Below are 26,021 nucleotides of genomic sequence, written 5' to 3' on the forward strand. Positions count from 1 at the left end.
ATGTCCACATAACATATTTTCTTTCATTGTATGTGAGGAATGTTTCCTGAAAGTTTGTCCGTACCTTTTTGTAACACCCTGTATAATTAAAGAATATGTGTATGGCTGCAGTAGCATCATCTGGCAAGCTTGTGACAAAAATGTTTTGAGGCTGCTGTAAGGGAGTTAGTTTCGAACAGTAGCGCTGTTAACAAGGTGACTGTAGTATATATTATATTTTATATGTGTGTGATGATGCTGGTGCTGATTTTGTGGTTATTGTTTGATGATACCACTGTGGCTCCATTAAATCAGGACTTTTTTTTCTTCTTTTAAAATTCAGATGTGCTTCATCATGTATAAAGTACATAATTTTCGCAAGTATGTCAATAATACTTTTCATCGTGGCCTATTTTATTGTTTCAAGCTGTAGATAATCCATTAGCTGTATTTGTGCTTTTTCCCATGTTTTACTGCAGATCTGAAGATGGTCATTGCCGACTGAAACCAGTAGCATGATAACCTACAAGTTTGTGGTCATGGACATGACATAAAGAAAGTTATTCTAAAAAATCAAATGGCACAAGCAAATTATGTGCAAGCTAATACACAATCCTGTTCATTGTGATCATACTTTCTGAACAAGTAATGTGGCAGAAGTATATTACTGTGCCATTACAAAACTGAACAACAATAATACTCAAACAATTTCAAAATCAGACATTTGAAGTTTTTCAGTCTTTGTGATGTGAATAGGCAAGTATCTCCAAAGCCACGATTAAGCAGATAATTCTGAGAGAAAGAGGAGGATATCGACCAAAGAAAAGAAAGAAAGATAGAGTTTAATATTTCATCAATTTCATGAGAGATACAACACTAGTTCTGTTTCAAGGGTTCAGGCCATGAACAGTTTTACGAACTGTCCTGATATTTACTTTGAATGATTCATGAAAATCATATTAAACCTACCACACAACAATTGATAAATAACTTGCACAGAAAAGACGTAGGTAGTTGATATTTTTTTTCATCTGAACAAAAGTGAGTACATTCAAAACCTTTCCATAGACCACAGAAAGTTTATTTTATAATTTATTATCAAAAACTGTACATGAAAATAACATTTTTACAATCTGTTCATGGTATTAACACTATAAAAACATTGTATTTTACAAAGATTATTACAACTGCTTACACTTTTCTGGAATAAACATTACTATGAAAATATAAATCTATAATCATAGTTTGGTATGATACATAATGTTTCATCATTTACTATCTGAAATACAATTTAATTTTAGATAATGTCTGTGGTTGTGTCAATTATTGTTTAACAAATGTTATCAGCATTGTCAAAAATGGAAACTACAGTTGTCTGACAACAGATAATATAAATAAAGACAGAGTTATGGCAAATATATTGCTTAACACTCTTTGCAAAACATAGGTAAGACACATTACATTATCTAAGCTAAACACACAATTACTGTCAGACCGATGTCAAGAACATGCAAGATCCACCTAGAAATTTCAAATGAAAAATGTCAAGTAAGAAAAATAGAAAGGTACCAGAGTTTAGAAAGTGGGGACACAGAAGGTTCATTCAGAAGCATAAGTAAACAAAAATTTCACAAAGTAAGAGATCTCATATACAACTAACAACAAAAAGTGTGTATATGCTTTTTTCTTTTTCTCATTGGTTAAATCATAACTATTTATTACTAGTCATAATGATATGAAGTTTTTATTCACTTCAGATTCCTATGGAGCTTTCTATTCTTGAAAGACTTATTTTTATTTAAAATGATGTTTATGTCTCTGTTCTTTATAATCAATGATGTTAGACTTTGTAATCAAAATGGTTGCTCCTTAGGAAATAATGCTAATGAACGTTTTCTGTTTTTGACGTGTCCTATATTACACATTTACTGTATACAATATAACCCCACAGAATTAAATAAAACTCAGTTTAATTTGTTCCTTGGAGTAGTCTGAGTGAAGAATAATTTCATTAACAAAATGAATAATTAAAATAACTGTCATCAATTAACAAGTTCAAATCAGATATTTAAATAAATAAAGACAAATAAAACGGCTACTAATTGCACTCCGAGGCACCAACAGTTACTTAACAAAAATATGAAAAAACACATGCGCGCGCGCACACACACACACACACACACACACACACACACACACACACATATACACACACACACACACACACACACACACACACACACACACACACACACACACAAGTTTATACTGACACTGGAGTTCCAGTTGCTTTTCCTGCATTTAAGTACAAATTTCACTCTGTTTATTCCTATAAACTTAAAGCTGTCAAGTTCAACACCAAAATTTTACTAAGTAATCTGAGAATTTATTAAAATGTCTTGATAAATTAGGTAAAAAAATAAAATCAGTCTCACATGTGCACCTGAGTATTGTGGAATTAGCTGTGTCTTAAAGCTTGCTTCGTGGAATTCAAAGAGAGTGGACGGGTATGCTGAGCAACTGCCTTATACAATAAATGACAAACTGTGAATGTGCCATAAAACATTTTTAAACTATACCATCAAATTAGAGCACACTGAAGTCATGTTCCTGGAGAAAGAAAAGTTTCCAGTATCTTTATGGTCTTCACTTTTCAATGTGCTGGAACTTTGGAGAATATCTGCAGCAAGTTAGTGGCAGAAGTCCCACGTAAGATGATGACATAATCACATCACACCTGAAAACGAGTCAGATCATGCAGCTAAGTAACTTCTATCACTGCAGCTCTAATTTTGATGATTGTGTTATGTTTACTATATGAACATCATGCTTAAATATAAGATATAAAAATTATGTAACACAACATAAAAGCAAACACCAATCTGCTATCTGTTTCAAAGGAAATCAAGACGAGTGAGTTAGGTGTGTTGTGAATGGTAAAACTTTCTGAAATGTTCCATATGAATGAGAATCTCTACTATGTAACTCATAAAATCCAAGTTATCAGTATTGGGTGTCTTATCTAAACAACACTGTCAATGAATGAATTTTTAACTAAAATGGACATCACACTGTCACTCACTGCACGGGATTAGTGACCTCTTTAATTTCTCCAAGGTGACATTTCTTGCAGCATATTTATGGTAAGTTTCACTTTGAATGCCACAAAATATTGCTGTGAAACATTTAGAGGTAGTATTTCCAATGAAAGCAGATAGTCTATCAAGTTTTAGAACTTCGAAACATTACTTTAGTGATCATCTGTGAAACTACACTTCAAGTCTGCCTATTCATATACTTGTGTCACAGGTCATTGTATTTCATTGCCATGCATACATAAAAGAAAAGTATAAAATGATAAAAGAAAACTATACACTGCTGAATTCTGCATGGGGCCTTATTGGGAAACAGACTATTTACTTGAAGCATGGTAGATAAATTAATGGTAGCATGCCCATGTTTTGGAAACTACGCATCTTGCTGTGACAACTGTAACAGCAGTCTCTGTCATTGAGCATTGTTCTTGTGTAACTAAAACAAATGTTACAACTTTTTTTAAAATGGTGTGTGTTTGTGTGTGTGTGGGGGGGGGGGGGGGGGGGGGCACAATCATAAATGATATATCAAAGTACGTAACATCTCAATGAAAATGGTCAGAATGTAATGCTAACAAATATGATTCTATCACAAGTAAAACATTGAGATTATACAAACAGAACAATCTTCCTGTGTTATATACACATTTATCAGTATGAATTAACGCTTGTGTTTGTAACACTGAAGCATGAGCAAGGCAGTGACAATGTCCAGATGGTGGAAATTATCAATAATGAAATCTGAATGAGATTTAAGTGCATAATTGGCATCAGTAACATTGTAAAATTATGATAAAATATCGGACAGTGAGAAATATCATCGTAATTGGATGTCCCCAGATGTAAATAAGACAGAGATAAAATGTTGAGGTATAAAGTGGTGAGAAGCAGTCATTTCCATCATGTTCTGTGTTATAAAAACAACAAGAAATTAAGTGAATGATTATGAAACAGAAAGACTATGCAGTCTATGGCACACATCATGCAACTTCAACTATGGTGTATAAATTTAGCTCTACATATGGAGTGCTAACTGCCAAAATTACCGATGCATTTCTGGTATGGCTTCTGACATAACAACAAAAATTCAATTGATAGTGTATTAAAAAGTTTCTAATTATCCTGGTTCCTTAATATTTAATCAAATGACACCCACCAGCTGGAACACTTTGCAATGGGACACCCTCCTCTAACACTGCCTTCTTTTTATATAGAAATAACCGATACCATGTATAGTATTGATTCTTGTACAGGTAAACATTATATCATCTGTTTAACTGAATGAACTTCATAAGATATTGTATAGGATGTGTTTGTTAGTACTCTGTATGTACAGTAAAAATTACTCTTCTTTTAGAAATATTTGAAATTATGAAATATCTGGCATACTTAAAATTCCTATTATTAATTGCATGATCTGACTATAATTATAGAACTTATTTCTGGACTCACTCACAAAATAATGATACATTTTAACAAAGATTCTGCTTTTGTCAAGAAAGTCTGAGAAACTCTTTTTGCTTTGTAAATTCTTTGGAATATTGTGAGTACCACAGAATGTTCATAGTAGTGGACACGCCTCTGATGGAGTAAAACATGTTTCTGATTGTGTCACTAATAATAGAATTTGTGATGTGATAGAAGAGGAAATTGTAAAGATGGTGTGGTATTGAAAAATGTGACAAAGAATAAAACTAAAGAATAATACAGGCAAATCTTCATCAGTTATTTAGTCAATGATATAAATCAAAATTTCAGCCACAAGAATATACCCCTATAAGCAATAACTGCAGCCAACAACAAGAAGAGAAAATGAAGATAAGTAAAAAGTTTTTCTTTTGTATATCTCACACCTCTCAAAACTTGCAAAACTTGTGCAGAGACAGGGGGTGAGATTACAACTTCAATAACCATTTTTATTAGCCTTCAGCACTGAAATTTCAAAAACATCACTACTACAAAAACAAGGAAATTTATAAATTTATACAATCCACAGACTAACTGAACTGTCAACTCTGTTCTCTCGAAAGTACAACACTTCACAATGTAATGCGCACTTTCCTGTCTGACGGCGATGACCCCTACACAGTCACCCCCCCCCCCCCCCCCCCCCCCCCGCACTGCCCCCTCCCCCGACAGCAGACCTCTGGGAATGTTTTGTATCAGTAGGTGATCCATCGACCTGCTCAAGAATACGCCTCTGGTGCTTATGTCTTCTCTAAAGGGGCTGATCGGCCTCCTGGAGGCTGCTTTCCTGCTGTCCCTGTGGGGGAACAGTGTCTCTTACTTACCTACTTACTTACTTACTTTCATTCATTCATGATCTCTTCACCTGACTTCAAATGTGTGCGGGTTTTTCTCTGTTCAATGAGACCATCTGCCATTTACCATTAACATCTATTTGTCTTGCACTTTATACAGCCCTGAATAAGGTAAGTGTAGTGGTTATTGAACTGCATCCTCCCGATTATAATGTGTGAACATGAATGAAGCTCCTTGTGCAGGAGATGTTGCTGTTCCTGTGCTGTGAACCAGCTGAAGGATGGAGCTTGGATATGTGGTTACGTATTTGTTATAGGACAAACAGCAGTTCCCCCATGGCTGAATGCTCGGCTGTAGCAAACAATTCTGCTGGCAGACATTAGATCTCTCCATAAATAAATTTGGCTGTAAATGCTCATAAATCTGGTTTACAAGCGGTTCGCAATCCCAGTAGAACCAATGACAAAGCTGAGATCCAACTCTCCACAAGCATAACAACATGGCTTTAAAGTTCGAGTGCCAACATTTCACCATTCCATTACTCAATGGATGGTAGGCAGTTGTGTGATAAAGCCAGAATCCGCACAGTCCGGACACCTTTAAGAATGACAACTCAAACTGGCAACCCTGGTCAGTGGACACATGCAAAGGGCAAACCAAATTGTGCTATCCATGTAGCCAGGAAGATTCATGCTACCATCTCTCCTGGTGTGTCCAACAATGGCACTGCTTCAGCCTATTGTATATATTGGTCTTCGGTCATTAGCAGATAGCAAAGCACTTCCGATGGTGGCAATGGTCTCACGATATCTAAGTGGACATGTGCAAACAATTCTGTCATCAGTGGGAAATCCCCTACTGATTTGTAGATGTGGTGCCCAACTTTGCAACTCTGGACTGCCAGGCATGTCTTCATCCGTACATGGCAAATGTTCCTTATGCTTGGCCACACAAACCAGTCTGTCATGAGATTCACTGTGGTGTTTGCAGTCGAGTGGGCTACCCCATGAATACTGTCAAAGGACAACTTCTACAGTTCATTGGGGACAAATGGCCATGGCTTGTCTTGTGAGATATTGCACCAGACTTGCTTAAACTGCAGTCCCGTATAAATGTCCTGTCACAACTCTTTGAGCTAGGGATCAAGTGTTTGTGCCTTTGCTAAATGTTCATAATCAATCATCTAGGAGATAGCCTCCACTCTAGACAAGACTTCAACAATTATGTTATCCATGTGTTGCAAGTCCATGGTCAACTGACTGCCTGAATTGCCATGGGGAGCAGGTGTCTTCGTTCTTGGTGAATGTGAATGTCATCGGTTTATGACCAGTATAAACCGTGAATGTTCTAGCTTCCACATATGGACAAAAGTATAGCTCTGCCTCATATACTGCAAGTAACTCCTGGTCATAAGCATTCCATTTGACCTGCTCGTCCTTGTTCTGCTGGAGGGCTGCTCCAATCAACTGTTGGCTGGCATCGATCACTACAGCTTATGGTGCCTGTTGAACAGGATGTGCCAACAGGATTGCCTTTCTTGGGCTGGATTTGACTTGCTCAAATGCCTTCTGCATTTTGGGAACGAATTTCAGAGGCCATCAGTGGTATTGATAGCTATGATGACACGGTGTAGGTGCAAGTTTGTAGGTTGGCACTACGACACCAACACCGATGACAGTGCCCTCTAGCCGGCTCTGTGGAGATCTACGAGCTCTGCTCCAGATTCAGTCCATTTGATTCCGAGGAGACAACCTAGCAACATTGTTTCTACTTCATAGGGGGCCATTACTCACTTCATTCCTTCAATGACAGGTTTTCTCACTACTAGTAGCCCTTACTGTTCATACCTGTACAGCTTCGCACCTACGTGCTCATCTGTACGCAAAGTTAAGTAAAAGAGTTACAGCTTGTACACAGTACTTCCTTTTCCTGTTTCTACTCGCTTCCTACATTTGGCCTACCCATTCAGTTTACAGGGGCAGACCCACATGCCGCCTTCCAGGCAGGATACAAAAGTTGGCAATGAGGATGGGATAAAATTTTTTTTTTCCTCTCCTATCATTTCCTTTTACGCTCGGTACTGCTTTAGTTTTTTTTTGTGATATCCCCCTGTGACTGAGTGACTGTATCTAAGTGCTCCCACCTTTCGCTATATAAACTTTCATTTGTGTAAACCATGGCTTCGCCACAGGAACAGGCTTCGCTGTCCGATCTTTTAAGTTTTCAGGCTCAGCAAATGACGCAGCTGCTTGCTGCCATAAATGGACTGGTCACACTACAAACTGCAGCTACTACGGCGCCTCCGACGCCACCCGCCTGTACCAACGCCAACGACGGTTCCAGCGCCGCCATTTCGTGCCTTCAATCCTGACGCTGAACGCTGGCCAGAATACATCACACAGCTCGAGGCACACTTTGCAGCATACAACATACCAAGTACAGAGTGGCTTGCCATTTTCACTGCCAACGCGGGTGTTGTGTTATATTGTGTGCTCGTCAAGTTGTTTCCCACCACCCACCCAGAAACTTAAACTTACGATGAAGTAATTGATGCTTTAAGCTCCCACTTCTGTGATAAGTGTAAATGTGGTAGCTGCACGCTATAAATTCTTTCGCCTCCGGCATGGGCCTACTCAGTTGAATAAATCTTGGTTAGCGGACCTTCAGGGACTAACATCTGATTGTGACTTTAATTGCTCGTGTGGACGTTCGTATGCAGATATAATGATTAGAGATGCTATTGCACAGAATGTGGCAGAACACGGCATCCGCGAGAAAATCCTCAGGTTTAAAAACCCGTCTTTGCAGGAAATAGTGGACTTGCTAGAAAGAAAAGATACATTAGATGTGGCTAGGTCCGCATTCGATGTGACTCCATGTGTGTGTACTGTTAGCGCGGCACAACACGTGCCCTCCCGCCTGGCCCCAGGACTGCCAGGCACGCCATGCCACTCGTGCGCATGTAAACATGTTTCACACCAGGCACCCACTATGAAACAGAAATCATCTCCGAACTGCTTTCGTGCCCACCCACAGGACAGTTGCCCGTCCCGTCAAGCACAGTGTTATTTTTGTAATAAGAAAGGACACATGCAAGCTGTGTGTAGTAAGAGAAACTCTAATTCACAACTTGTCTCCGGTTTGTGTGGTGTGACTTGCATGGGCGTCACTGCAACGGCAACCGCCGTGATCATGACTCACACCAGCCTATGCATGTTAATACCATTTATTTAAAGCATTCTGCTTTACATGCTTCTACAGCTCGTTGTGTGAATCAAGTTTTGCCAGACACATCCTCTCGTATTCAGCGCGATGCGAGGAAACTTTTTGTGATTTTGCACACTTGTGGACGTTCTGTTCGCATACAGCTGGACACTGGTGCATAAGTTTCTTTACTGAACAAATCAACGTATGACTTGCTTGGTTTGCCTCCGGCTCGTCGTTTGCATTCCACACTGACTGCATTTACTGGACAGGAAATCTCAGTGCTCGGCATGTGTAGTTTGCAATGACGCGTACAGTTTCTTTCCATGTGCTCTGCTCTAGTGATGCTACAAACATTTTTGGCTTGGACGCATTTGAACTTTTTGGACTCGCAATTCAGCACAATGTACTTTGCATCAACGCTAGTGACCATGCAGACAGCGGTGCCACACTATGCGATGACTTTGCTGAACTCTTTTCTGATGGCCTTTGTTGTGCCAGAGACCTTGCGGCACATGTTGTAGTTTAAGACAATTCCATGCATATTTTCTGGCACGCACTCCAAGTACTGCACACACTGCGCAACGCCTTAGCTGTTGAACTTCAGCATTTGCAAGACAGTGGTGTTATTGAACCTGTTTCTGCTTCGCCTATAGTGTGTGTAAAAAAACCAAACGGTCGTCTCCGTATTTGTGCTGACTTTAAATCGACAGTAAATCCCCAGACAGTGGTAGCTATGTTTCCCTTACCGCATCCTGAAGACATTTTTGATAAGCTTGGTGCGGGAAAATTCTTTTGCACGATTGACTTGCGGGACGCATGCTTTCAGATTCCACTCGACAAACAGTCGCAGCGCTATTTTGTGATCAACACCCACCTTGCATTGTTCAAGTTTCGCCGCCTTCTGTTCGGTTGTGCTTCGGCTCCTGCTATTTTTCAGTCTTATTTGCAACGGTTGTGTGCCACTGTCCCTGGTTGTTCCAACTATCTGGATGATATAGTCGTATCAGGTCGCACCCCTGATGAACATCTGCAGAATTTACTGTATTTGTGCAGGCAGGACTAAAGTGTAACAGAGACAAGTGCAAATTTTTTCACACTGTGATTCAGTATTTAAGACATATGATTAATTGACAGGGTATCCACCCCTCGCTGTCACATCTCAGTGCGATTAGAGACTTGCCAGTGCCCAGGAACTTGAAAGAACTTCAGTCTGTGTTGGGCAAAATTACATATTATATTCGGTTTATACCAAATGCAGCGCAGATTGCAGCGCCTTTGCATCGCCTTCAGCGTAAGAATGTTCCTTTTGTTTGATCTTCGGAATGTGATGCTGCTTTCCACAAGCTCAAATCTGCTTTGTTGAGTGAACGCTGTTTGATTCCTTTGGATCCCTCCAAACCTGCTGTTTTGGCTGTCGATGCATCTCCTCACGGCGTCGGAGCGGTTCTCTCGCACTGCATTAATTCTGTCTATCGCCCGATCGCTTTTGCGTCCAAGATGCTCAATTCTGCCCAGCAAAACTATTCTCAAATTGAGAAGGAAGCTTTAGCTATTGTCTATTGAGTAACCAAGTTTCATGATTTTTTGTACGGTTGAAAGTTCTATTTGGTCACTGACCATAAGCCTTTGACATGGTCGTTCCACCCGTAAAAACCAGTTCCAGCCCGTACTGCACAAATGTCGCAATGTTGGTCTTTGTTTTTGTCTAACTACAATTACAAAACCTTGTTTCGGTTTAATGTTTCAAAAACTCTGTCCGCTAACACTATGAGTGCAGTAACACAATCTTTTTTGCATATGACCACTGCTGTTTTGATTGCCCCAGTAGCTATGCTAACTATACGTGCCGCAGTGTCCTGTCCAGTAATTCTGTGTCTCCAATGATGCCAGGGGAGTGCCATCAGTACTCCGAGGGAATCATCTCCCCCATCAACTTCTTAGGCAAAACTTGTTGAATGCGCTGATCCAACAGTTTACACACACTGTTGATTAATAACTTTGTCAAAAAAAATGAATTGTTGCTCTTCTGGCAACCTGAGAATGAAATGTGTCTATAGCAGGTACCTACGGATCTAATGTGTTTATTGCTACTGCGAATTTCGTTTATTCATCCCTTACTTCATTCTGTTCAAATGCCCACTCCAGCACTGCAAATCAAAATGCCAGTTTGTCTGGCAGAAACTGTGGTGTCTGTACCTTCATCTGTGGTCTTCCAATAAAGCACATCTGGCACCACCTGGTGATTGCACACTCATCATTGGACTTCCCTGCTCTGACATCGCTAATTGCAGGTCTGCGATTTGTGTCTGCAAACTGTCCTGGAAGGTTGCGAACTGCTTTCTTGTTAGTCATCTAGTTATGTCTTGACCTGATGATACCATATGGTTCTGTGTGTCCATTTTACTGTTTTTCCTTGCTTGCACCACTTTATGGCAATCCCTGTTTCTCACTATTTAATCAAATGATACACACCAACTAGAATGCTTCAATAACCTTTTTCATCAGACTTCAACAAAGAAATTCCAAAATCATTGCTACCACAAAGACAAGGAAATTTATGTAAACCAAGGAGTAACCAACTCCGTTCTCTCCAAAGCACAACACTTCATGGTGTACTGTGGGCTTTCCTTGTTGATGTGGTGACTCCCACAAGCTGTTTAAGAACACTGCATTCCATTTAAGGTATGCACAAAACAAATCTATCGATACACAGAAAGGAAATTATTAATGGTATTTTGAGACAAATTTTATATTTACCGAAGTGTAGTCAAAATACTATTTTCAGTAATGTGTACATTCTATAAGTTGCAGAGATGATAAAAATAAACCCCTAGATAACACGAATGGCATACAGTTGTAAGTAGTGAAAATTTATGAAATAGGTATTTTATGCTGATGTAGAATTTCAATATAATATACATATTTGATTTGACAGAGAAAAAACTGAGTACTGGTTGCCACTTGCCTGTTGTCTTGGGAGCCATTCGTCTTGCAATGGCCGTTGTAATAGCAGTCACAGTATCATCGAGCAAATCATGCAGCAATGCACACGCTGTCTCATTGCGAAGCTGTGCTTCATCACGCCGGTAGTCAATCCAACCCGGTTCTTCGTCACGTGCCTCACGCACAAGCAACTCATCAACATGGTCACGTCGTCGCCATCGTGGTCCTACAGCCAAGCGCCTGAGTTTGCCAGCAGAGCCTGATCCTGCACCAGCACTACCATCTAGAAGGGCTGTTGCCCTCCGTGTCACGTGTGCTCGCACTGCTTCCTGACTTCGCTTCACTGTCATCTGTTGTCGAGGAGTCTCTTCACCGTACTCATCATCTGGACCTATAAACATACAACAACTAAAGAGTTTTCACTTAAATGATGCACTGTTACAATAATTTTTGTACTAGTTTGTGAGTACTACTTTAGTCCCCTTGCCTCAACCTGCACTATGCGCAACTAAGCTTAGTAGCAATTAAAAATTAATGATGATGAAAAATCTGTACTCTTCATGTATGACAAACTACATTTCACCAACACCCATCTTGTAAATACAATTTCCTGTGGAAGAGCAGAATGATTAAGGTTTAACCTCCCCACAGACCACATCATCAAATACAAACTTGGCTTGGTGAGGGATACAGGATTTCAGCATGTCCTTTTCAAAGGAACCACCTTAGAATTTGTCTCGAACTATTTAACAAAATCTTAGAAAACCTAAATCTAATTCACTGAAAGGAAATTTTAACTCTGTTGCTGTTAAAGGTAATACATATGCTCTTGCCTCCCCCTGACCCAGGACAGGCTTTATAAGCCAGTTATATGGGACTGTACATGTAGTGAGCAGACAAGGTACCTTGGCAGCTATCCGGAAAAAACTAGAAGCTGTGTTGGTCATTGTGACACACCTCAGGGCGTTCCCCTAAGCTACAGTGATGCTGGGGCTTCACTGGCAAAAACTGTGACACATCTGGTATTCCAGAAATGCCCGAAAACACTATCCTCAAAATGTGCAACATCTGACCAGCCTGTCCTTATTCAAGAGTGAGTGCTGAACATAGGTGGGTTCTTGTATCTCTGAGTTGGAAGCAACTGGGGAAACTGGCTGCACATCTGTACCACTATGACTCAGCAATAACAGCAAGATGCTACCCAGTGTTGATAATGTATCTGAGCCACCAGGAGTTGCCTCTTCTGTTGCGCCGAAGGACTTGCGTCCAAAGCACAGCTCCAATGTTAGTGTGGTAACAGAGCCTCTCAGGGAAATGACAGGCAGGCTGAGAAAGAAGGCCATTGTGTACTCATTATGCTTGCTGGAAAGACTCATTTGAGTTGTGGAAAAGGCTCTGGCAGCAGTTATTGTATACTATGGGTGAAACTTCTTGAAAACATGAGGGGTATTTTACTAACTTTAATTATCATCTTGAAAGAAAATGTTGTTAATAAAAGTTTTGTTTATTTGGAGGTCCAAGTTTGCAGTCCTGGTATACTCTGAAATCCAGAGACCACACTACAGCAGCTTGCTGCTAGAGGAGACAAAACAAAATGGCACAGTCTCATGTGGTAAGCCATTTTCTGAATTCACAGAGGGACAATGCTGCAACAATGCATGCTGAGATGATGGAAGTATACAGGAACACTGGACCATATTTGCTACATTTGTCAGATAGTGTAGATGTTTCAAGTGCAGTTAAGCAAGCCTGAATGATGAAAACAAAGTGTCAGATCATCTCTCCATGAAGAATCTGGAATAGCAAGAGAAGCGGACGCCCTGGTGCTTGAAGGCCATCACAGTACAATCCAGGCAAGAACAGAAAAAGTGAAAATTGGACATGGATCAGTTTTCAACATCTTGCATGACATTTTCAACATGACAAAGATCTCCATCTGCTGGGTTCTGCAATCATACGTAACAATTCGAGCAGCCTGCCAAGCTGCAGCAGCAACTCAAATGTGCTGTGTTAGACAAAATCACATGATGTATTTAGCTGCTTAATCACAATGGATGAGTGCTCAGTGTATCACTATAATTCCAAGGCAGAGGTGCAAACCAAGCAATGGATTTGTGTCGATATCCCGTTACCAGAAATGTAAATACCCAATCATCAGTTATTTACATAAAACAAATATTTGTTAATAGCTTTAAAAATAGTTGCATGTAGTAATATTATTACCAAACAGTTAGAAGTAGACAAGAAATTTTGTCTTACCCTGCATATCGGGCTCCTTTTTTCAAATTAATTAAAGCTTAACACTTTGGACACTGGTTGATATCATTGACAATATAGTACTTTGATGATTCGATCATTCAGTTTCGACTGACCATTGGTGCTACAGCAGGTGATTTAAGTTTTGTCAACAGCAGTGTAGGTGTGGAGACGTTGAGCAGGTTTTTGGAATTCCTTTTTTTTGTTTTTTTGCCCCCTACCACATTATGTTGTTCATGACAGGCAAACTGTCAGAGGAGCATACAACTGAAATCTGCTAACGAAATTATGGGTTGGTGTCAAGGAGAAATTTGATGGTAAGCTGTCCAAGGGGGTATTTTTGCTCTGTGACAATGTCCACCTTAGTCTGACAGGACAGGTACACATGATGCTTCTCTGGGCTATTAAATTTTTTCTCCTGACAAGGTACCCAGTGACAGCCATTTATAGAATGCAAATGTAATTTTTGAGGTAGAACATTTCCAAAACAGCTAAAATACAGCCTTCAACAAACAAGTTCTCCATCCAATCTTCCATTGCAATGAATTACTGTCACACTGAAAAGTCAATATGTTGAGACAGACAAATGCCATCACGAAGTTTCATTGCCATAGCAATTTTTTTTTCAAGATGATAAAGCTTCTTGCAGTCATGTTGGCACTAAAACCACTCATAACCTAGGTTTGGCAGCCATCCTCATTCTATGTCTACATCTACATCTACATGGATACTCTGCAAATCACATTCAAGTGCCTGGCAGAGAGTTCATCGAACCACCTTCACAATTCTCTCTTATTCCAATATCGTTAGCGAATGAACACGTATATCTTTCCGTACGAGCTCTGATTTCCCTTATTTTATCATGGTGATCGTTCCTCACTATGTAGGTTGGTGTCAACAAAATATTTTCGCATTTGGAGAAGAAAGCTGGCGAGTGAAATTTCTTGAGAAGATTCCGTTGCAACAAAAAATGCCTTTCTTTTAACGATTTTCAGTCCAAATCCTGTATCATTTCTGTGACACTCTCTCCCATATTTTGTGATAATACAAAACGTGCTGCCTTTCTTTCAACTTTTTCAAGGTACTCCGTCAGTCCTACCTAATAAGGATCCCACACCGCACAGCAATATTCAAAAAGAAGACAGACAAGTGTAGTGTAGAAAGTCTCCTTAGTACGTCTTTTACATTTTCTAAGTGTCCTGCCAATAAAACGCAGTCTTGGTTAGCCTTCCCCACAACATTTTCTGTGTGTTCCTTCCAATTTAAGTTGTTCATAATTGTAATACCTAGGTATTTAGTCGAATTTAAGGCTTTTAGATTAGACTGATTTATTGTGTAACCGAAGTTCAATGAGTTTCTTTTAGCACTCATGTGGATGATCTCACACTTTTCGTTATTTATGGTCAACTGCCACTTTTCGCACCATTCAGATATCTTTCCTAAATCGTTTTGCAGTTTGTTTTGATCTTCTGACAACTTTATTAGTCGATAAACGACAGCATCATCAGCAAACAACCGAAGGCGGCTGCTCAGATTGTCTCCAAAATAGTTTATATAGATAAGAACAGCAAGGGGCCTATAACACTACCATGGGGAATGCCAGAAATTACTTCTGTTGTACTTGATAACTTTCCGTCAATTACAGCAAACTGTGAACTCTCTGACAGGAAATCACAAATCCAGTCACTTAACTGAGATGATATTCCATAAGCACGCAATTTCACTATGAGCTGCTAGTGTGGTACAGTGTCAAAAGCCTTCTGGAAATCCATAAATTTGGAACTGATCTGAAATCTCTTGCAAATAGCACTCAACACTTCATCTGAATAAAGAGCTAGTTGTGTTTCGCAGGCACGATGTTTTCTAAACCCATGATGACTGTGTGTCAATAGACTGTTTTCTTCAATGTAATTCATAATGTTCGACACAATATATGTTCTAAAATCCTGCTGCATATCGACGTTAATGAAATGGGCCTGTAATTTAGTGGATTAGTCCTACTACCTTTCTTGAATATTGGTGTGACCTGTGCAACTTTTCAGTCTTTGGGAACGGATCTTTCATCGAGTGAATGGTTGTATATGATTGTTAAGTATGGAGATAATGCATCAGCATACTCAGAAAGTAACCTAATTGGTATACAGTCTGGACCAGAAGACTTGCTTTTATTAAGTGATTTAAATTGCTTCACTACTCCGAGGATATTTACTTCTACGCTACTCATGTTGGCAGCTGTTCTCGATTTGAATTCTGGAATATTTACTTCGTCTTATTTTGTGGAGGCGTTTCGAAAGGCTGTGTTTAGTAACTCTGCTTTGGCAGCACTGTCTTCGATAGTATCTCCAATTGCCATCGCGCAGAGAAGGCATTGATTGTTTCTTGCCGCTAACATACTTCACATACAACCAGAATCTCTTTGGATTTTCAGCCAGGTTTCGAGACGAAGTTTTGTTGTGGAAACTGTTATAGGCATCCTGCACTGAAGTCCGTGCTAAATTTCGAGCTTCTGTAAAAGATCGCCAATCTTGGGGATTTTGCATCTGTTTAAATTTGGCATGTTTGTTTTGTCGTTTCTGCAACTGTGTTCTAACACGTTTTGTGTAACAAGGCAGATCAGCTCCGTTGTTTGTTAATTTATTTGGTATAAATCTCTAAATTTCTCCCGATACTATTTCTTTGAATTTAAGCCACATCTGGTCTACACTTACATTATTAATTTGGAATGAGTGGAGATTGTCTCTTAGGAAGGCATCAAGTGCATTTTTATCTGCTTTTCTGAATAGGTATATTTTTCGCTTATTTTTAGAGGATTTGGGAATTACAATATTCAATCTCGCTATGAAAACCCAGTGTTCAATAATCCCTGTGTCGGTTTTGATGCTCGTTATTAACTCAGGATTATTTGCTGTTAAGAGCTCAAGTGTGTTTTCACAACCGTTTACTATTCGCGTTGGCTCATGGAATAACTGCTCGAAATAAGTTTCAGAGAATGCGTTTAGCACAATTTCGGATGATATTTTATGCATACCTCAGGAATTAAACATGTATTTTCGCTAACATATTGAGGGAAAATTAAATTCACTACCAACTATTATCATATAAGTCGGGTACGTGTTTGAAATCAAACTCTAAAGTTTTCTTTAAACCTTTCAACAACTGTATCATCTGAATTGGGGGGGGGGGGGGGGGGGGGGGGTCTGTAAAAGGATCCAAGGATCCAATTATTATTTTATTCCAGTTGCCAACAATGACCTCTGCCAATACTAACTCACAGGGAGTATCTACTTCAATTTTGCGACAATATAAACTATTCTGACAGCAACAAACACGCCAACACCAACCGGTTTAGTCTATCCTTTCGGAACACCATTAGGTTCATGGCAAAAATAGCGGCTGAGCTTATATCCGGCTTTAGCACGCTTTTAGTGCCTATAACGATTTGAGCATCAGTGCTTCCTGATAGTGCTTGGAGCTCTGGTACTTTCCCAACACAGCTACGGCAATTTACAACTGTTATACCACTGATTCCTGTATCTACGTTCTTCCTGTGTTCAGCCTGCACCCTTTGTGGCTGAAGCCCTTCATATATTTTCCCAAGACCCTCTAACCTAAAAAACCATGCACTCCACACCACACAGCCCCTGCTACCCGTGTAGCCACCTCCTGCGTATAGTGGACACCTGACCTATTCAGCGGAACCCGAAACCCAACCACCCTTTGCTGCAAGTCGAGGAATCTGCAGCCTACACGGTCGCAGAACTGTCTGAACCTCTGATTCAGCTCTGTACCAGAGGTCCGCAATTGGTCCTGTCGACTATGCTGCAAATGGTCAGCTCTGCTTTCATCTTTCAAGCAAGACTGGCAGCCTTTACCACTTCTGTTAGCTGCTCGAATCCAGAGAAAATCTCTTCTGATCCAAAGTGACACACATCATTGTTACCGATGTGAGCAACCACCAGCAGTTGGCTGCACCCTGTGCTCTTCGTGGCATCCGGGAGGACCCTTTCCACATCTGGAACGACTCCACCCAGTATGCACACGGAGTGCACATTGGTTTCTTACCCTTCTTGTCAGCCAAGTCCCTAAGGGGCCCCATAACACGCCTAACGTTGGAGCTCCCAACTACCAATAATCCCACCCTCTACGATTGCCCGGATCTTGCAGGCTGAGTGGTTTCCTCTGAAACAGGAGAGGTGACAGCATCTGGCTCAGCGCCAGTGTCAGTCACAGCCTTTACACAACAGGCTGAACTGCTCTAGACAAATATTTGATGCACTGTTTTCAGAATCAATCATGGTCCTATGGTTTGTAGCCAGCTGGATAGACTGAACAAGAGCTCTGACAATTCTGATTTGATCTCTGGTGCCAATATCCCAACTGTTGCAATCAGGTGGAGAGTTATAAATACTCCCCCCCACAAAAAATATCTCCAAATGAGATAGGCATGCACTACACAAAGGAAGAGGCTACTAAGGCAGCAGAGTACATCTGGCGTGGTCGTCCCCCCCCCCCCCCCCCCCATCCTAAGCTGTTCAGACACGAGGAAGGGTGGGCAAACAGCTAATGTGAGGGCAGTCAGGTACCTGTGCGATCATACTTTCCCAGCCGATCCCCCAGGACCAGGGGTGATCAAGTAGCTGGTAGGTAGCTTATGCTACCTGCATCTGCTTACAGGTGAGCTAACAGATACCTGCAAGAACAGCCTGGCCTATGGTTGGTTGGATGATTAAAGAGTCCAAACTACAAGGTCTTCATCCCCTTTTTCCTTGAACAGACAGGTCTCCAAGACTGAAGATCAGAGGTAGCCTAAAAGCACAAACCTCAGGGGAACAAGACCCCGAGGTCTACGAAAGGTCAATGAAGTTGAGATAAGGGACAAAAACAAGAAAAGAAGAAAGAGGAAGAAAAGGAGGCAAAGTGTCCCATCTAGGGAGCAGCTGGAAGCCCCTGAAAGCAGAGTGCAATGAGGGGACATACATCCTCCAGCCCCTGCCACTTACCAGAGGTACTCCACTCAGAAACTGTCTCACCAACATAGACAGTGTAAGAAAAGCACAGAGGGACAAAAAATGAACATGTCTTAACACTCCACTTGAGAGTGAGGAAGAAGAGTAAAAGAGCAGGGAGGGTGAGAACTGGGCTGGACCACCAAACCCAGACAACTGCAGCCTGGTCTGGGCAGAGGAAGCCACAAAGTGTTCTGTCAACACTTCAATGGGCCGATAAGGGTAAGTGGCCCTTCCTTAAAGAGAGTGGTAAAAGCCCCCTTCATGAATAAATGTAAAATTAAGTCAGCCACAGAGGCATCGCCTCCTAATGCCACAATTAGCAAGGCAGGGAGATTAAGAGTGTGCCGTAGGGCAGCTAGGTTGAGACAGTCCAGCAAAATATGGACCACCATCAAACAGGAACCACAACAGTAGGGTGGGTCTTTGTGACGGAGTAGATGACCATGAGTCAACCAAGTATGGCTGAAGCGGAGCCGGCAAGGATGGTAGAGTCCTCACAAGAGGCCTGTGTGGAGGACCTCCACAGATTCTTAGTCTCCTTTATCACCTGTAGTTAGTTTGGTGAAGTCAGAGTCCTAAAACTTGATGGTGTAACGCTGATCGGAAGTTTATTTCCGGAATACTCATCTTAAGAGTCAATTTATTGGTAGCCAGTTTGGTGAGGCTATCAGTGAGCACATTCCCTGGGATAGTGACGTGGCCCAGGATTCAGACGAAGGTCACTGAGCATCCACATTGTTTGAGGGTATACAGGGAATCCTGGATAGCAATAACCACGAGATGGTGAGGGTAGCACTGGTCGAGAGCTTGCTAACTGCTCAAGGAGTTGCTGCAGATGAGAAAGGATCCCACCGATGCATGAATGGATATGCTCAAGAGCATGTGAGATGGCTCTCGACTAAGCAGTGAAAACACTATAGCCGCCTGAGAAGGAGTGCATAGTATGTCCTGTGTGAGTATAAACAAAGCCCATGTGACCAGCAACCATCAAGCTATTAGTATATACTACTTATGAACTTCGAGATGTACTAAGGATGGAGAAAAATTGGTGTCAGAGGGCCTCCTGAGAGATTGAATCTTCTGGACCTTATGGTAGGTTAAGACGAAGCTGTGGCCAAAGGATGCTCAATGGAGGTGTACATGAGTAGGCCTACATGAGAGGTGGAAGAGGAAACAAATGGTGCTCACAGAGAAGAAACCGGATGCGGATTGTGACTGTAATTCATAATCTGGGCCACCATTGTGGGAGATGGATCTCTGTGCTTGGAAAGAGATGGTAGTTCAAGTGCTGAGGGGAGGTGTGAACCTGGGTAGCATAACTGATAAACTGTTGTAGACACCTGATCCACCATGGAGGGACCCCAGCCTCAACAAATGAGCTGTTCAGAGGGCTAGTTCAAAATCTCCTGTCACAAGTCGAACCCCACATTAGTATATTGGATCCAGTATTCGCAATACTGAGGGTGATGCCAAACCGTATGCCAGACTTCCATAAACAAGACAGGATTGTATCAGGGCTTTGTACAGCTGCAGAAGGGTAGTGTGATGCACCCCAGCTAGAGTCACTCATCAGGCAGTGAAGTGTATCAATGTGCAGCCAGTATTTTCGCTTCAGGTTGTGAACAGCGGAATCCATGTCAACCGAGAATTGAAGACCAGTCCTAAAAAGTGGTCAGTCTCCACCACATTCAGTAGTTGGTTGTTGAGGTAAAATTCTAGTTGTAGGTGAAGAGAACAACATTGATGGGGATGTGCATGACAAGAGTCTTGGTGGCTGACAACTGAAAGCCATGGATGAGGGCCATGCCTCCACCTCTCGTATGGCACCTTGCAGTTGACACTCAGCGACATCCACACTACAGCAGCAATAGTAGAGGCAAAAGTCATCAGCTTACAGGGAGGGTGATACTGAGGACTCCAAAGTTACTGCTAGACCATTGATGTCAACTAGAAAGAGAGGAACACTCAGTGCAGAGCCCTGCATGACCCCATTGTGTGGAATGGTTGGTTGGTTGTTTGAGGTTTAAGGGACCAAACAGCAAGGTCATCAGTCCCTTGTTTCATTCCGCTAATGAGACTTCGCAGTAAAGTCAGAAAAATTAAATGGAAAAAGGTAAAAACGTAAAAAGGCAGTCATATTGTCATTGGTATAAAACAAAATGAGGGAAGTCGGCAAGAGAACGAACCCAACACTATGCTGAAGCAGCAGAGGCAAGACCACCTATGACATAAAAGGTACAACTGCTAGAATGTAGAAAGACGTATGGGAATAGAAAGACTAACCAAGCCTTAAAAAAAGGGGTAAAAAAAGAGTAAAAGGGGAAGAAAAGAGGATTTCGGTCAGGGAGGGGAATCGGGAATCTCCGAACACTGCTTACAGTGGGAGACACCCAAACACTCACCGCCCTGCCCCAACACCAGAGAGAGGTTAAAAACCTTAAAACTGAGAATAAAAACCACTTTCCCGGAGGAAACCGAGAACCAGAGAGACCATCCGGGAATCGTCAGCCAACATCAAAGGTAAAGTGTTGGGGAGCCTATACTTAGCACGCAGAGCCAAAAGAAGGGGGCATTCAACCAAAATGTGGGCTACTGACTGGAAGGCTCCACAACCACATAGTGGGGGTGGCTCATCACGCAAAAGAAAACCACGGGTCAGCCTGGTATGGCCAATGCGGAGACGACTCAGTGTGGTTGAGTCCATTCGGGAGAGGCGAAAGGAAGAACGCCATGGGCCTGGTGTCACCTTAATCGCACGAAGTTTATTAGACAGGGGAGTAGCCTCCCAAGAAGTGGCCCATGACTGTACGAAGTGGGATTTGATGTGAAGCCGTAAATCTGCTGCAGGAGGGGTTACAGAAAATGGGGGGTAAGTGACTGCTCCCCCAGCCAAACGATCAGCGAACTCATTACCCGGGATACCCACATGGCCAGGGACCCAAAGGAAGTCAATGGAACAAGCAGCACGGTGAATATCAGCGAGATGGTCATGGATGGCAGAGACCAAGGGATGGCGCGAAAAACACCGGTCAATAGCAAGAAGGCCACTCATCGAGTCCGTACATAACAAAATGCGGTTGTGTTGGGACTGTTTAATAAAGGTAAGGGCCTGGGAAATTGCCATCAATTCCGCAGTAAACACCCCACATGTAGGTGGCAGCAGATGATTTTCCGTTCCGACAGAGGACGTGAAGGCATACCCCACATGATCAGCAGATTTAGAGCCATCAGTGTAGAGAACAACAGCATCCCGAAACTCCCATAAAATTTGGCGGTAAAAGGAATGGAACACCACCGCGGGGATGGAATCTTTTGGACCTCGCCAGAGATCCATCCGAATTCGAGGCCGAGGAACTAACCAAGGAGGAGTAGAGGGGAGGGAGCGAGGAAGACAGGACAAAGAAGGAAGCTGAAAATCACGGTAAAGAGATGCAAGGCGCAGCCCAACCGGTAAACCCGCCCGAGGGCGGGAGTCGGGTGGGCGACGCCCATGGTCTGGGAACAGGATAGAATAGGAAGGATGAGTGGGAGAGGAACGGATGCTGAGTGCATAAGACACCAGAAGCTGGGACCGCCGAACAGAAAGGCGGGGGAGGGGGGGGGGGGGGGGGGATCCCAGCTTCAACCAGGAGACTATCAACAGGGCTAGTAGGGAAGGCACCGGTGGCCAAACGGATACCACGATGGTGGACTGGATCCAGCACGTGCAGTGTGGAAGGAGCAGCTGAACCATAAACTTGACAACCATAGTCCAAGCGAGACAGAACTAGAGCACGATAAAGACGGAGGAGGAGGGAACGGTCCGCACCCCAAGAGGAGTGGGCAAGGAAGCGAAGGACATTGAGTTTACGGAAACATCCTACCTTCAGAAGTCTGATATGGGGCAGCCAAGTGAGCTTGTTGTCGAAAAGAAGACCCAAGAAACGAAACTGTGGGACCACAGGCAATCTTTGTGCAGCGAGATAGAGCTCTGGATCAGGGTGGATCATAGTACGGCGGCAGAAGTGGACCACTCGCGATTTTAAAGGAGAGAATTGAAACCCGTGTGAGAGGGTCCATGCAGAGGCACGCTGTATAGCTACCTGGAGCTGCCGTTCTGCAGATGCCATCGAGGAGGAACTAACCCAAATGCAGAAATCATCCACATACAGGGCAGGGGCAACCAAGGGACCGACAGAGGCCACAAGTCCATCGATAGCAATGAGGAAAAGAAGGACACTCAAGACAGAACCCTGTGGGATGCCCGTCTCCTGGGTCTGTGGAGAACTAAAAGCAGTACCAACTCGGACTCTGAATGACCGATGGATCAGGAACTGGCGGATAAAATTCGGGAGTGGGCCCCAAAGACCCCAATGATGAAGGGTAAGTAAGATGAGATGGCGCCAGGCCGTGTCATAGGCCTTGCGAAGGTCAAAAAACACTGCAACCAAATGGCGGCGCTGGGAAAAAGCCTGCCGGACTGCGGATTCCAAGCGGAGTAAATGATCGATTGGAGACCGTCCCTCTCGAAAGCCACACTGGTAAGGGGACAATAGATCCCGAGATTCGAGGACCCAATTGAGCTGACGGGCTACCATCTGTTCAAGTAACTTACAAACAACATTGGTCAAACTAATTGGCCGATAGCTGTCAACAGATAGGGGGTTCTTACCAGGCTTAAGGACAGGAACCACAATTCTATCCCTCCACTGAGAAGGGAAGTCACCCTGGAGCCAGATACGGTTAAACACCCGAAGCAGATGTTGCCGTTGTGGAGCACTGAGATGTTGAAGCAGTTGGTTATGAATGGAATCTGGGCCAGGGGCCGTATCATGAGAAGAAGAGAGAGCAGAAAGAAATTCCCATTCAGTAAAAGGTTCGTTGTAAGATTCTGATTCACAAGGGGTGAAACATGAGGTGGAAGCTTCAGCCCGCTGTTTTTGATGAAGGAAAGCAGCTGGATAGGAGGCTGACGCTGATGCCACTGCAAAATGGGTAGCTAGATGTTCTGCAAGAACTAATGGGTCCGTACAAATGCCATCCGGCAGGTGAAGGCCTGCGAGGGTGGACTGCTGATGGCAACCTTGGAGAGAGCGAAGTGTAGCCCATACCTGTGACAGAGGGACAGTAGAACCAAGGGAAGAAACTAATCATTCCCAACATATTCGCTTGCTCTGTTTGATTAAATAACGGGCTTTAGCGCGAAGGCGTTTAAAGGTAGTAAGGCTGGCTACGGATGGGTGCCTCTTAAAGTGTTGCAAAGCTCGACGGCGATCACGGGACTCCACCACGGGACTTGCCAGCGACGAAATAGTCCAGATGAGCGCGGGACAGCAAGGCTAGCAGCGCGAACAATCGCGTCAGACATGTCACGTAGGACGTCATCAATACAACCCGACAAAGAGGGAGAAAACGCGACCTGTGCAGTGTATAGAGGCCAATCGGCGCGTTGGAAAGACCAACGAGGCAACCTGTCCATCGGGGAGCGGGAAGGGAGCGTGATAATCAACGGGAAATGGTCACTATCACAAAGGTCGTCGTGTGGTGACCAGTGTAATGAAGGGAGGAGAGAGGGAGAAGAAAGAGAAAGATCAATGGCAGAAAAGGTACCACGACCGGCACTGAAATGAGTAGGGGAGCCATCATTAAGAAGGCACAGGTCGTGGTCTGCAATAAATTGGTCTATAAAAAGACCTCATCTAGATGGAAAGGCACTGCCCCACAAAGGATGATGAGCATTAAAATCCCCGAGGAGGAGGAAGGGAGGAGGGAGTTGAAGAAGGGCGGTTAAGGTAGCAGGTGTAGGAGTCCTGTCAGGAGGGAGATAAAGATTGCAAACTGTGATTGCAGAGTCAAAGTGCACCCTAACAGCAACCGCTTCCAATGTAGTTTGAAGAGGAATCCATGTGCTAGCAATGTCTGTACGGACCAATGTACAAACGCCACCAGAAGCCCGCAGGGGTCCGACCCGATTTCGACAGAAAACACGGAACCCACGGAGGGTCGGTGAGTGAGTATCAGTAAAATGAGATTCCTGGAGAACCACTCAAGCTGCAGAGTAGGACGAAAGAAGGGATTTCAATTCCGAAATGTGGCGATAGTATCCATTACAATTCCATTGGAGAACCACAGAACGATGGTTTAAATGGGGGCTGAACACTTTATATCCAGTCATACCGCCGGGTCCCCACCCGTCACCGACAAGGAGGGGGCGACATCCATGAACGACAGGTCAGTATCCGGTTGTGAAGTCGGGGAAGGGACCTCCGGTGACACCAGAGGCTCTTTGTCCCGGGACTTATGTTCCTTCTTCCGTTCAGGCTGCGATCGAGGAGGGCTGTGTGGCATGAAGGAGCCAGCTGCAGCAAGATCAGGAACAGAAAGAGACCGGGCGACCTGGGGGCCGACAGACCGCGGCTCTCGCGGTCGTCGCGTGGCAGCAGACCTTTGGCCTGGAAGGTGCCGGGAAGGGGCATCCCGGGAGAGGCGCCCTTGACCGGCAGACGCCGAAGGAGTGGGACACTTCTCCGGCTGGGGAGGGGGAGCAGCGCCCATAGGAGAAGGTGTGGGAGCCGCAGGGGTGGGGGGGGGGGAGGAGGAGAGGGGTCCGTTGTGGGGGTAAGGAAGGGGGAGGAAGGGGTGAAGATGTAACCAAGGCGTAACTAGATGTCATGGACACAGACGCATATTTCTTACGGGCCTCTGTGCAGGTTAAACGATCGAGGGACTTATACTCCTGTATTTTTTTTTCCTTCTTATATACTGGGCAATCTGGTGAACGTGGAGAATGACTACCATGACAATTTACACAGACAGGAGGGGGAACACAGGGACTCCCCTCATGGAATGGACGTCCACAGTCACCACAGAGAGGGGCCTGTGAACAGCGGGAAGACATGTGTCCAAAACGCAAGCACTTAAAACACCTCATAGGAGGTGGGATGTACGGCTTCATATCACAACGATAGACCATAATCTTAACTTTCTCAGGGAGGGTATCCCCTTCAAAGGCCAGGATAAAGGCACCAGTATCAATATGATTGTCTTTAGGACCCTTCTGAACACGCCGAACAAAGTGAACACCCCGCCGTCCAAGATTGTCCCGAAGTTCCTCATCAGTTTGAAGGATGAGGTCCCTGTGAAAAATCACACCTTGTACCATATTTAGAGAGTGGTGGGGGGTAATGGACACAGGTATTGTGTCAAGATGGGTACAGGCACGAAGGGCCGCAGATTGGGCAGCTGAAGCAGTTTTTATCAGCAACGAACCCGACCGCATCTTTCTCAGGGA

The 26,021-nt window shown here is 43.3% G+C and overlaps 1 protein-coding gene across 1 annotated transcript in view; it reads right to left on the bottom strand.

Moving 5' to 3' along the window:
• Positions 1-1,091: 1,091 nt before the first annotated feature.
• The window catches only part of LOC126188665 (centrosome-associated protein 350-like), a 268,811-nt gene continuing 243,881 nt past the window's right edge, over positions 1,092-26,021 (bottom strand). Inside the window, exons 18-19 of the mRNA XM_049930268.1 lie at positions 11,509-11,877; positions 1,092-2,716 (exon numbers count right to left, since the gene is read on the bottom strand). Coding sequence (XP_049786225.1) covers positions 2,706-2,716; positions 11,509-11,877 — 380 coding nt within the window. The 3' untranslated portion in view covers positions 1,092-2,705. The remainder of the gene's footprint in view (positions 2,717-11,508; positions 11,878-26,021) is intronic.

Source organism: Schistocerca cancellata, chromosome 5 (assembly GCF_023864275.1).
Source record: "Schistocerca cancellata isolate TAMUIC-IGC-003103 chromosome 5, iqSchCanc2.1, whole genome shotgun sequence".
NCBI classification, from domain to species: domain Eukaryota; kingdom Metazoa; phylum Arthropoda; class Insecta; order Orthoptera; family Acrididae; genus Schistocerca; species Schistocerca cancellata.